We start from the raw sequence: 13,707 nt of genomic DNA on the forward strand, positions 1-13,707 counted from the left end.
ACAGCAGATAAATGACCAGGCACAGTCCTAGGTGAGGATGGAGAGATGAACAAGACCTCTGCAGAATTAATTTCAGTGGGAGAGACATAAATAAACAGATAATAGCAATGTAATGTGATTAAGTGTTCTTAATCATTCAAGGAAAGAATATTGGTCTATGGCATTCATGTTTTAAGCATAGTTTAGTAGAGTTGTTCTTTGGATACTGGTTACCCAGATATAATATTCCTTTACTAACCAGAATATTTGGTTAATCAAATTGTTCAAGTCCCTGACCATACCTGAATAACAGTTTATTTTACAAGTTATGATCATATCATTAAAAAAAAATCTCAGTATCTACCACAGGGGAAAACTGTGCAGTTGTTCCTTTCTATAGTTAATGACTAATTTATTTTATCTTACTTTAGCGTTTTATGGTCCTTTTCAATTTCCAGGAATTTAGAGGCCCCTTCTGATTTTAGAACAGAAAAGAGGGTTTATTTCCACGTGGCACTGTTTTTTCACATAGGTGGTGGCAACATTTTACTAAAATAAAAAAGAGCAAGGGTCGGTAATAGATTTCCTTAAGTGTTTCGCTGGAAGAATGAGACACAGCAGGTATGGATCCAAACAATATTAGCAAAAAAGCAGTTACAGTGTTAAAATGACTCAAATCATAATTCCTAAGGAAGTAGTGGGTATTTCTTCACTTGATCATAAAACGATCTCCACAAAATTTAGATTCACAAAGCTGGGTAAACACACCATTAGAAATACTGTCAACATTGGGCTTTTAAAATCATTAAAATGTTACTAATCCCTTATCTGCAGGTGTCCTTCATGAATACTTCCCTTCTCTTCTCCTTCCCACATTAGAAAAGTTAGAAAGTAGTCCAGTCTTCTCAGTGACAGTGAACCCTTAGGCAGCGACTGCTTTCATTTACAACACGTGGCTTGAATACTTGTTCTAAACCCCCTGGGGATATCGGCTAAGCCCCACCGTCGCTCTCTCCCTCCTTGGTTTCTTTACCCCTTTCGAGGTGGATTTGGGGCGAATTCAGTCTGCAAACTACAATCGGACAGTACAACACGCTGCCAAGACAGCTGTCTGCAGGCTCTTCTCAACTCTCCCGATTCCTATTTTGCAGCTTTAGAGGCGGCGCCTTTAGCTTGAACACAAGGTTGAAGCAAAACTTTTCCCTGAGCGGTGGGGCTGCTGCAAGGGCAGCTCTGATGCTGAGGGGGGATGCGGTTACACAGGGGCGCGCAGCCCGGGTGTCTCGCGCTGGGGCTCTGGGCTCCTGGAAAAGGGGGCGGAGAGGAGCGACGAGAGGAAGGGGGGCTGAGGTCACCCACGCTCTCCATCCCGCCCAGGCTGCGAGCGCCGCTGGGCGCTGAGGCACCAGAGGAGCCCAGCGCGCCCGCAGGTTCCGCGCTGGGGCAGCGCGCGGAGGGACGTGCTGCGGTGCCTAGCGGAGCCGAGCGGGAGCGCGGCGCTGCGCCAGAGGAGCCCGCAGCGGCCGGGAGAGGAGCCGGGCGCGCGATGGCACTGGGAGCCGCGCGCCCTTCGCCGACAGTTCTGCTGGCGGCCCGGGAGGCCAAGGTAACCACCTTTCCAGGGGCTGGATTCCCGCGCGTCGGCCTCCGGGTGCTCCACCCGACCGAGGCGGCGCGCTCACCCAGCCGCACTGGAGGGCACCTTAGTCTGAGCTTGGCAACAAGTTTGGACCAGATGGCCCGAGCTGGGGAGATCTTCAGAGAGAAGAGTATTCCGGCCGACGCGAACCGATTCAGAGCTGCGCGAGTAGGAAGCGGGTGGAAAGGGTCTCAAGGGAGGGAACCGGGCCAAGAGGGAGTTCTCTTCTCGTCCTGCGGTTCCCGGCCAGCGACCCTTGGGAGTCCCGCGCAGGGGCAAGCGCAGGCCTTTGGCGCCCCCCAGGGAGGAAGGGAACCGGCCCTTTGGCGTTTGAGCAATAGCAGAAAGTTTCAGCAAGTTAGGTTTGGGAAGGATGTTGCAAGCGGAGGCTTAGGGGCAGAGGGGTAGTAACGGCGAAAGTTGAGCTGTGAGTAAGACCCGGAGCAGGCGGCCGCCGGCAGCCCGGGCGGCCCCACTCGGGCCGGGCCCAGGAAAGGATGGCTCGGTAATTCCCAGCCTCCCGGAAAGCGTCTCGGGGAAACCCCAATCGAATTAGTTGGGGCGGGTGGGTGGCTGTGGTCTTGGGTATCAAGGTCTGTGACTCAGATCTCAGCACACTACGGAGAGGACGATAAATGAATACAAATGAATACTTCGCGTTAGATGTCGCTCCCCTGAAGCTGTCACTTGATCAACAGCATGTGCTCACAATGTGCATGACCTGCCTCCTTTCCTACCGAGAGAGCCGGGATTTCTGCACAGGTTGTGGCTCGACAAGAAAAGCTTCTTAGGGACCCACCAGTCTACCTTCCAGGGGTGCCAGACCGTGTGGTTTGCTATTATTTGATCTAAATTCAACAGTCTTAGAACGTACTGTGGGAAGCCCCGTTTAACAACAGTGAGTTTGCCGGTCCACTCGGCCCCCTCCCAAAGTTCGAAGAAGATGGTTTTGTCCGCCTGACAAACAGGTAGTTTACCTAAAGAATAATCTGCAGTTTGGGGACAAAGCGTATGAAAAAAAAAAAAAAAAAAAGCAAAACTTGAAACGGTCACTTAATTATTTAAACAGACTAGTATGCTTTTACAAATTTTCTTGGGTTTAAATCTAATCTTGTTAGTGATTTTGTAAGCTTTAACAGTTTTAAGGTGTCTGTGAAGTGTCAGGAGGAGATTTAGGAGGAACCCATTTGCAGAGGGGCCACAGCCTTAACCAAAGGGTCTCAAGTTTGGCAGCCTCTTTACCTTGAACATGAAATGTGGAACCGCAGGCAGATGTGTGCTGCTTTGGTATGATGCAACCTTGCTTATGATAGGCCAGATAAATCTGATTCTCACCACAGGGTGCTGGGGCGCTTCAGTCTTAAATGTCAGATGAGCAGTTATCCAGGGCTCATAATTCCTCTGTCTTTATGCTGCAGATGTCCGGACTAGAAGCCTGCACTGTTTTGAGAGGGAGATGACTTAAGTGGCCAGCTTTTTATCTCCACAACGATGTCTATGAACAATTCCAAACAGCCAGTGTCTCCTGAAGCTGGGCTCCTTTCAAATACAACTTGCCAGACGGAAAACCGGGTTTCAGTATTTTTTTCAGTAATCTTCATGACAGTGGGAATCTTATCAAACAGCCTTGCCATTGCTATTCTCATGAAGGCCTATCAGAGATTTAGACAGAAGTCCAAGGCATCATTTCTGCTTTTCGCTAGTGCCCTGGTAATCACAGACTTCTTTGGCCACCTCATCAATGGAGCTATAGCAGTCTTTGTATACGCTTCTGATAAAGAGTGGATCCGCTTTGACCAGTCGAACATCCTTTGCAGTATTTTTGGTATCTGCATGGTATTCTCTGGTCTGTGCCCACTTTTTCTAGGCAGCGTGATGGCCATTGAGCGATGTATTGGAGTCACCAAACCAATATTTCATTCAACGAAAATTACATCCAAACATGTGAAAATGATGTTGAGTGGAGTGTGCTTGTTTGCTGTTTTCATAGCTTTGCTACCCATCCTTGGGCATCGAAACTATAAAATCCAAGCATCGAAGACCTGGTGTTTCTACAAAACAGAACACGTCAAAGACTGGGAAGATAGGTTTTATCTTCTACTCTTTTCTTTTCTGGGGCTCTTAGCCCTTGGCGTTTCATTCCTGTGCAATGCCATCACGGGAATCACACTTTTAAGAGTTAAATTTAAAAGTCAGCAGCACAGACAAGGCAGGTCTCATCATTTTGAAATGGTCATCCAGCTCCTGGCTATAATGTGTGTCTCCTGCATTTGCTGGAGTCCATTTCTGGTAAGCGTCTAACGTTTTGACAATTTCTGCTTTCTTCCATTTTTCCATGTTTAATACAGGGTTTGTTGTGTTTTTTGAAGCTGTTAGTCTTGATGGGCAACAGTGTTCAATCTTTTAAATGCTGGAGTTTATTCCTACTCAAAACATATGTCAACACCCAGCTCTGGCTTAGAATTAAGCTACTTATGGTTCATGTGGTTATTTTCCCACAAGTCCTGAGTTGAAAGAAGGGTCTTGCTAAACAATTCTAACCATAGTGTAACCTGCTTGCAGTAGAGTAGGGAGTAATTTTAAAAGAGTAACATAGTTTTAATATACTTAATAGGATTGGTTTCTAAAGTGTGTGAAACAAAAATGACCAAGTATAATACAGTATTGGAGTGGACTCAACCAAGTCTTGGTAGCAAGTCACAGAGACTTTTAACTTATAGAAAAGGCATATTAGCTACTGAGTTTTTCTAAACATATAAGACTAGGTCTCGGCTTGCAAGAGGAGGTGATGAGTTGAAATAGTTGGATAGTGCAGGTGAAGTCTATGGATAGATTAGGTGAAGTGATCACTAGTACACCAACCCAAGAGCAGTGCCAATAGTTCAGGGAGAGGTATGATGCTCAGGAGAGCCAAGGATCCTTCTCTTATCATTCCATTCCATTCCTTTTTTTTTTTTTTTAATGTAGCCAGTAGCTATGTTTCACAGCTTGATATTTTTATTTGTAAATGAAGGCTAAAGTTAAGGAATTAGCAACAAACATAAGTCATTTATATTACCTTCATGGTAGATACCAAGATACAAGATTACCTTCTTGTAATTGATAAGTATGGCCTTAACTCCCTTCATCATTTTATGACAGAAAGGTCGACAACATGTCACGAAAGAGAAAAGAATCCTCTGTACATAGTGAGTGAAAGCAGCAAAGATGATTTTTATTCCTTTTTCTGTACCAGTGAAGAAATGGGCTAGAGACAATAATATAGGTGGTCCGCAGGCAGAGGTAAGGCAAACCGGGGAGACAAAGGTAGATGGAACAGAAAGGTTGTGGTCATACTTTGCCTGGTACTTGTTACTGATGCAGTTTTCCTAGGCCCCCAGCAGGACCACTGTCTGAGAATTGTTGCCAGTGGAGTTTTAATCAACAATCCTGCTGATCCTGATGCACAAGAAAGTTGGGGAGAGCTTCTGTGGCTGACAGATTCCGTGACGGCTGACTTTATTTTACAAAAGGATTTCTACTTTTTGAATATTTCTTTATTCATATTATGTCCTCACACTTTGAATTTAGCATCTTCAATTGTTAAATCACTTAAATATTTTTTCATGATGTGCCTGAACTGGTCCTAAGAACCCAACCACGGGGGATGGGGGTCAGGTTGAGATTGTCAGTGGCAGGTCAACATTTTGAGGCCTGCTTGTTGTCAGTTTAGGAGGCCTGGGGTGAACCCAAGCAGTGATCTGATCTGTGCTCAGAGTCTAGTTATTTGAATCTGAATAGCAGAGAGCAGTTCTATCAATACTTAGAATCACTTTAGTGCTCATTCTTGGAGATTTTAATTTACACCACTCAACAAAGGGAATTTCCCTTGGACAATGCTTCTTCTTTTTTCCTTAAACTTTGAAACACAGTAACTTTTCCAGGTAAAAAGTGAGTATGAATAGCACTGAAATTAATTTGGAGGTTGGAAAGGGAATGTGAAGAAGGTGAGAAAAGAGGTACCTGAAAATATTTAAAGAAAAATTTTAAATGAGGGCCCTAGCGCTGGAGAGAACCTGAAAACAACAAAACAGTGAACTCAGTGAGATACAAGATAGTCTGGACAACTGAGATAATCACTGGTGCTTTGGTTTTTTGTTTGTTCCAGTCACGTTTAAAATCCTGCTTCATTCTGGCTTCTGACTGGGAAATAGGAATGACAGGTTAGCTGCGGTGACACGGTGGAAGGTAGCACAATTTCATGCTCATCATGGATATTTTGAACTTATGTTTTTCTTTAATTTCTCTTTCTGAATTCTTGGCTTCCTTCACTGTTAAATTGGATATAATTTAATTCATATTTTGAACATATTTTTAGTAGACGCATAATTTTATTTCTGAGATCTGTGTTCTATTTACAAGTTATCAATACATCTATGACACCAATGTATCAGTACTTTTTAGTGTGAGAATTATTTCTGTGTGAGATGCATGGTAGATATACCACAGATGCATTCTCCTTTTATTTGAAGCATTCTTTGCATTCCTGGTTTCTCTTGTGGAGACCTGGGTCTTCATAGCACATTCTGCCTAAAGGATTTATAACTTTTGTGGTCTGGACACATGTGCCTTGGGCATTAGGTTAAGGCCATCAGACAGCTCTAAATGGAGCCCTCATAAAAAACTCAGGTTTGGGAATGCCAAATAGCACCCAACACTAATATCTCATTTGAAACATTTCTCTTTTTTTTCCCTTAAATGCTTAGAAAAAGTGCATAGATATTAATGACTGAGCCATCATTCTCTATTCTCCATTTTTATTTTATCTTATATTTTTAATTTTTAAATTTTATTTAAGTCCGAGTTGGTTAACATATAGTGTAATAATGATTTCAGGAGTAGAATTTAGTGATTCATCACTTACATAAAACACCCAGTGCTCATCCCAACAAGTGCCCTCCTTAATGCCCATCACCCACTTAGCCCATCTCCCCACCCAACACCCCTCCACCAGCCCTCAGTTTGTCTTCTGTATTTCAGAATCTCTTATGCTTTGCCTCTCCCTCTCTCTTTATTTTATTTTTCCTTCCCTTCTCCTATGTTCATCTGTTTTGTTTCAATTCCACATATGTCTACTGTCCATTTTTAAAGTGTCTCTGAAATCAAGCTTCTGGATTCCCATAGTTGTACTATAATGCTAACAGCTTCCACAGTGCCCTACTTTACATCATGTGTCTTCTTTCTATGATTGATGAGTATGAATCAACTGGATTCATACAATCTAAACCCAATAAATCATTTGGATTTATAATTTGAATGAACATCTATACACATTTTCTGACCTGTTATCACTGTCATGTTCAAGCCTCAAACTGAAACAAAGATACAGGTGCACTCATGAAAAGGAGCAGATGATAGTGTTTGTGCTTGACAAGATTTAGTGCATCAGAATTTATCAATAGAAGCATACTTTCTAAAATTATTTAAATTTGTAGCTGATGACAAAGGGAATACTTTATTAATTTTGATGATTAGGTTCAGTCAATACAAAGTAAGATGATCCTGTTGTTTGAGTTTTCTCTTCCTTTGTGTTTTTAATAGACTTTATTTTTCTTGAGTACCTTTAGGGTTACAGGGAAATGAGTGGTAAGCACAGAGTTCACATATACCCTCTCATGTCCCTCCCACACCCCCAGGTATCCTTATTATTAAGTCTTACCTGGGTGTGGTACATTTGTCACAATTCATGAGTCAATACCGTTACATTCTTATTGACTAAACTCTGTAGTGTTTTACCTTAGTGTTGTAGATTGTGTGAGTTTTGATAAATGTATATTGACATGTGTCCCATGTGTCCACCATTACAGTATCATGCAGAATAGTTTCATTGCCCTAAAAATCCCGTTTTTTTTTAATTTTTAAATTTAATGTGTTATTTTTCCAAAGGAGGAAATGTGTGTTTTCAGGAATTAAGATTCAGAAATGTAGTACAAAAATAGTATTAGTTTAAAATATAGCTCATTAAAATTTTGAAATTAAAAATTTTACAATATCTGGATTTTATAGTTTTAAACATGGTGAGCTCATATAAATTCGGTTAATTACAATCCCAACTGAAAAATACAGGAAACTCCAACGAGCACTTATTAGCTTATGATTTCATTTAGCAACAAATTAATACAAAAATCTTTAAGAGTCAAATGGCAGTTATAAAATTGTCTTGTGCATATCCTAGGTGAATCGCTTCTCCTTAATAAATAAATCTTAAAGACATTCTTTCGTTGTTTCTAGAGTGAGGGAAAAAAACCCCATTTATCCACACTTCAAGTAACATTTTCTTGTTATTTTTGCCTTTATACAAGTAATGATTCTTTTTAATGTTCCATTTCTAGAATATGTAACCCTGAAAAGAATTCATTATTATTGCTATGCTTATTTAACCAGTTTGGCAGAGCAATAAATACTTGTTGACTGGTTGACTGTAACTTAAGTAATATGAATGTCAAAAGATTGCAAATGATTGACCAGAATGTGGATTCGCAGTTTTGTAGGTAAGAGTTAATTAAGCAAATACTGAAACCAAGTGGTAATTTTTAATCTGTTCCCTAAGTCAGCAACTGTAGATGCTATTAAACTTTGACAATCTTTTACTAGAAGGCCATACGTTTGTTTACTTTCTCTTCAGGGATAGAAGATAATTTTGACTTGGGAAAAGAAGTGTAAAGTATATGAAAAGTACATAGATTTCTTATGTAGGTGGGTTTACCCAAGAAATGTGTTCTCTTGCATATATAAATTTTGAACTTGATTTTTAAAAAGGCTATTACCCTTACGCTAGTGTTTCTAGTCAATGTAGTTAAACATTTAGTCACTAAGATGTTTGTCAGATATAAATAACAAAATTAGGTAGCTGATTGAAGTTTGACTCAATTACTAAAGGTATTGGCATCATAATGAACAGGTCTTAGAGGGCTAATGGCAAATGATAGGTGAGCCTTGCTCTCCGGGAAGTTACCCTTAGTCAACGGAAGGTGCCTTGACTGTGGTGCACCCTTTGGTCACTGTGTATGCAGGGACGGATGGTTGTAGAGATACAAAACTCTTACCCCCTTGCCTCATTTAGGACATTTCTGAAGGGTCATCCATACTTCAGAACTCACTGGCTGAGGCCTTTGTTGCAAATGCACTGAACTCTGCTTCCCTCTTTGCCAAACCCTGCTTCCCTCACCATCCCACACTCCCCGGAACCACTCCCAGCTTGCAGATCTCTGTCTCAAAGTTTATTTCCTGCAGAGTCCAGCTTAAGACAGTCTTTCAGAAGCCCATTTGTTCATATATTATCTAAATAGAACATATATTACACATAGGTTTACAGTCTGATTCGACTAATATATTGAGCTATGTATACATCTTTGGAGTTGAATTCCTTTTAGTTTATTATCTCCCTCCATGGAGCATATAGTGTAAAATTGGTCCTGCAAAGGTCAATCAATTAAAAAAGACATTGCTAAGCTGACGATTTTCATAAAAATCTGCTTTATATGTGTACAGTGGTGTGGAATAATTTTGGTATTTTAAGTTCATTTACTCTTAACAAAACATGATTTCCTGTTTTTAAGGAGAAAGAGTTATAAAAATGCCCAAAGATACCATAGACATTGGGACGGCACTTAAAAACATTGCTTGAGTGATTCAAGTGTAAATGAATCAGAAACATGTGGATTTATTTATACTCCCTTGGATATAAAAATCTTCTGGCTTAATGTGTCTTGGGGTTTTTATTAAGCTCCCAAACATTTAAAGAACAATTCAAGATGTTAATGTGCCCAGAATCTCTCTAGGTTGCCAGTTTTAACTTTATTTGTTTAGTCGTATCCTTACAGGGGGGTATATAAAATGCCTTCCATTTATATTTGCTCTGGAAGGCATTTATAATCACATGAAATTTACCTCGGATATCAATGCTGTTTATCTATATTTAGAGAGGATTTCATCCAATAGGAAAAAAACTGCCTTTTGATATTTGCAAATATTACTTTTCAAAGCTTGTATAAGTTTGTCATTCTGTCCATCCTCTGTCCTGGGTGTAAGTATGGTAGTGTCACAAAAGAGCGGGTACAATTATGGCTTCATACAGATGGGGAGGTGGTTTTTCTCACTCCCCCTTGGCTAATAAATCCTCAAAAAGAATTCAGACAGTGGAATGTCAGAATGGAGTGGCTGTGGTATGGTGGTGAAGGAGACAGAGACAATGGGATTATGTAAAAGGATTTATTTTTAGCTTTTAGTGCACAGTTTCAAATTAAGCCTTCTCTTTAGGTACTGTAGTTATTCAAGTACAGGAAGGGGACAGGATCCCAACCCTACCACCTCTTAGCTGTCACATGGAGCTACTCTAAGCCAATTCTGTACCGTTGTCAACCGATTATAATAATGCTATTTCCTTAAAAGTGCTATCAGAAAAAATGATTTGACCTCCCTACATCGATAGTACAGTGATTGGCTCGTAGTAAATCTAAAATCCCCAAATCCTGCCACCCACCATCTCAATTAGAAAAGATCATCCCTGTTTAGTTCAGATGTTTTCCATGTTCTCCTCTATGAAGAAGCTTTGCTTGCACTGGAAAGGAGCATAGGGAGCTCGCAGCTTCATAAAACTTTTCTTGGACATTTCCACCTGAAGTTTAGGGTCACTGTTCCTTATTTCACTGTCTCGTAAGAAGTAAAGATGTCGCCTGCTAATCTTTTGCATCTTATTCAAATTCTCTAATATTTTATAATTATAATAATTTACAAGGTATTAATGTACAAATTATTTAAATCAAGTTAAAATTAGTTCAAAATGATTGAGACTGTTAGGTATAAGGCAGTATGCCCAGGTTGTGAGTAGTTCTAGGGAGTGAGAGATAAAGCTCTTTCCTCAAAGAGCTTATAGCTTGGAGTAAAAGATATACCCTGAGAGCTAAGATAAGTCTTATTTCTTCCACTTCCTGGCTGTGTGACCATAACCACTTTGTGCCTCAGTTTCCTCATATGTAAAAGGTGTTGTAATAGTTCTCAACTTCCTTGGGTTGTTGTGAGGACTAAATAAATTAATAATGCAAGTTAAAATAGTGCCTGACATAGTATCTATGCTTCAGTTATTATACTATTATTGTTATGGTTGCTGTTATGATTAAATATTAATGCAGGGGTGCCTGGGTGGCTCAGTCAGTTGAGCATCCGACTCTTGATTTCAGCTCAGATCATGATCCTGGTGGTTGGATTGAGTCCCATGTAGCTCTGTGCTGGACATGGAGTCTGCTTAAGATTCTCTCTCACTCTCTCTCTCTCCCTCTGCCTCTCTCCCCAGCTCGTGTGCTCTTTCTCTCTCTCTCAAATTAAAAAAAAAACAACAAAACATTAATGTTGCCAGACAGTAACTTTGTCAATGAGATGATTGAAGGCACTTTTTAGTTATTAAATGAATAATGGATGCTATAGTAGATGGCTGTCCACGATTTATTTATTTATTTGACAAATATTTATAGAGCACCTACCATTGTGCAAAGCAGTGTTTTAGATACTATAGTAACAATCTCTGTGATTTAACTGTCACAATATCTGTGCTGTAAGCAACAATACTTGTAGACGATGAGAAGAAAGGGTATGTGTAGCAAATTGAAATATGAAGATACTTGATTATATTTTCTATTCTAACAGAGTAACAGGTATTCTGTTGTGAATATTTGTGGATGAGATTGTTTTTTATAACATGAAGGTGAAAAATTTCTATAGTATATCACTTAGAAGGAAAAATTACTGGAAGTAAATGTGATCCTAAGTGAGGTCATGTAAACTGTGAAAAACAAGGAGAGAGAGATCATAATGCATATAATTCCTAGTGATATAAAAATGTACAAATAAGACAGTATTTGGACAGGTTTGAACAAGATAAGAATACAGCAGGCTGTAATAAACTAATATTGAAAGCTAGAAGAATTTTCAAGTAATGAAACAGGAGTAGCAGAAAAATTAAATCATATCATAACAAGTTAATAATTCAAATCAGTATTTTATGCTATCATTTGATAAGAAAAGTGACTCAAGATATAGAAGAGAAATAAATGGTGAAGTGAAGCATTACAGAAACCACCAACTCTTTCTGAGATTATACATAAAGAAAGTGTTGGAAAGGACTGAAAATAAAGAAAAAAATGTGAACATTCATAATAGAAATGAAGAAAATAAAATAATTCATTGATGCTTTAATGGACTCGTTATTTTACTCATTGATTTGTTCATTCAGCAGGCATTTGCTGAGCAAAACGTGGGGTGTCTCTCCAGGTGGAGGGTGAAGCCGAGATGGAGACTTGACCTGGGAAAGTACTCCTGAGGCACACACTAGGAATCATATTTTCTAGCTTCTTCATTTTACCCATGTTCTTTGCACTCCCTTCTTCAATCTCTTGCTCATATGTGCATCCTCCTTTTCCTTCTGTTTCCACATGTAATGTGAGATAAATATAACTGTTTGCATTTTTCCAGCCTTGTCTGGGAGCAGGGCAAAGGGTTGATTGCTTTATTGATTGCTCTAGTGATAGTGGAGGAACATCTGGGCCCAAAGGTGCATTAATAAGTATTAAATAATAACAGTGCTGTAGCAGTCCAGCAACAGTGGTTGATATTGTTATTATGAGTACGTATTCCTTTATTTTGCTTCTTGCACTTATGTTCATGGCAGAGGACCAGAAAACAAGGAAAACGAAACCCACAGGAATGCCCAGGAAGGACCGGGAGACAGAATGCAGGAGTTGCAAGAGAAACAGGGACTAGGCAGGGAAGGAAGCAGAAAGCCCAGGGTAGGAGTGTAAGTGAAGAGAGAGGCACTCCAGTGTCCTAGGAATTCCGTTGGAAAGGAAAGGCTTCTGTTTATTTCCACAGGTATCTTTTCCTTATTGAGGAATATTAAATTTTGTGTACTGTGTTCTCTCAAGCTATTTTTAAAAATGCAGTGTTTTTTTTTAGTATAAAATTTTAGTGTAAAAAAATATAGTAAACTACAAGTTAAAATTAAGGAAAAAATGTCCCAAATCCCCACTCTCCAGAGATAACCACTATTAGCATTCTGAGTGTATCCTTTTACTTATCGGATAGGGAAAATATATTGATTTAATTTCTTTGATTGACAGAATAAACTTTCTTTTTCTTATATAATTGGGCATTATCTTCTTTTTTTTGAGAATATGAGGTTTCTGTGAATCATTTGCAAGAACTCTTTGGATAATAAAGAACAGATAATTCTATTATATAAAAATAATTTTAAAATCAGTTATTATAAAAACAATTGTTTTTCCATATTTATTGTTAACCTTTTAATTTAGTATTTTAATTTATATAAGTAGTGAATGAATCAATATTTTTTTTGTGTGTTTACTACGTTCATGTCAAGAAATACTTTTCTCTTGGGGTGCCTGGGTGGCGCAGTCGGTTAAGCGTCCGACTTCAGCCAGGTCATGATCTCGCGGTCCGTGAGTTCGAGCCCCACGTCAGGCTCTGGGCTGATGGCTCGGAGCCTGGAGCCTGTTTCCGATTCTGTGTCTCCCTCTCTCTCTGCCCCTCCCCCGTTCATGCTCTGTCTCTCTCTGTCCCAAAAATAAATAAAAACGTTGAAAAAAAAAAAAAAAGAAATACTTTTCTCAGGCTGAGATGATATGGGTGTTCATCTCTTTTTTCTTGTAGCCTTTTTCTTTTTACTTTTTCATTTTTTGTATTTATGTTTTTAACACATTTATAGTTTATTTTGTTTAGTTTGCATATTAGTGATATGAATTTTCTTTTGAATGGTTAGCTAGCTGTCCCCAATAGTTTATTCCATGGTCTTTCTGCAAGTGTTTAAAATTCCACATTTAGTATGTATGAAATTCTTAAATGTGTTTGGCTCTTTCTGGACCCTTTATTTTACCCTACTGATCCATCTTTAACTTTATGTACAATTACAATCTTCTTCACATTTTACTTAGGCATACTTTCAGTTTATTAACTACAATGTTCCTTTCCATGATCATGATCTCCCATACTTGAAGTCATTTTTAGAATAATAATTTATTTTTATTGTGACAAAATTCACA

The 13,707-nt window shown here is 39.3% G+C and overlaps 1 protein-coding gene across 3 annotated transcripts in view; it reads left to right on the top strand.

Annotated features, from left to right (window-relative positions):
• PTGFR (prostaglandin F receptor) overlaps positions 1-13,707 on the top strand; it is a 309,526-nt gene that overhangs the window by 256,053 nt on the left and 39,766 nt on the right. The window contains exons 1-2 of one of the 3 annotated variants that reach the window (XM_025912460.2): positions 1,450-1,585; positions 3,037-3,907. In XM_025912460.2, coding sequence (XP_025768245.1) covers positions 3,110-3,907 — 798 coding nt within the window. In that variant the 5' untranslated portion in view covers positions 1,450-1,585; positions 3,037-3,109. Of the gene's footprint in view, positions 1-1,449; positions 1,586-1,613; positions 1,787-3,036; positions 3,908-13,707 lie in introns of those variants that run through there. The other 2 variants (XM_086717367.1, XM_086717366.1) reach the window with 2 other exon arrangements.

The sequence above is a fragment of the Puma concolor genome, chromosome C1, assembly GCF_028749965.1.
Source record: "Puma concolor isolate L17-30 chromosome C1, mPumCon1.1.hap2, whole genome shotgun sequence".
Classification (NCBI taxonomy): domain Eukaryota; kingdom Metazoa; phylum Chordata; class Mammalia; order Carnivora; family Felidae; genus Puma; species Puma concolor.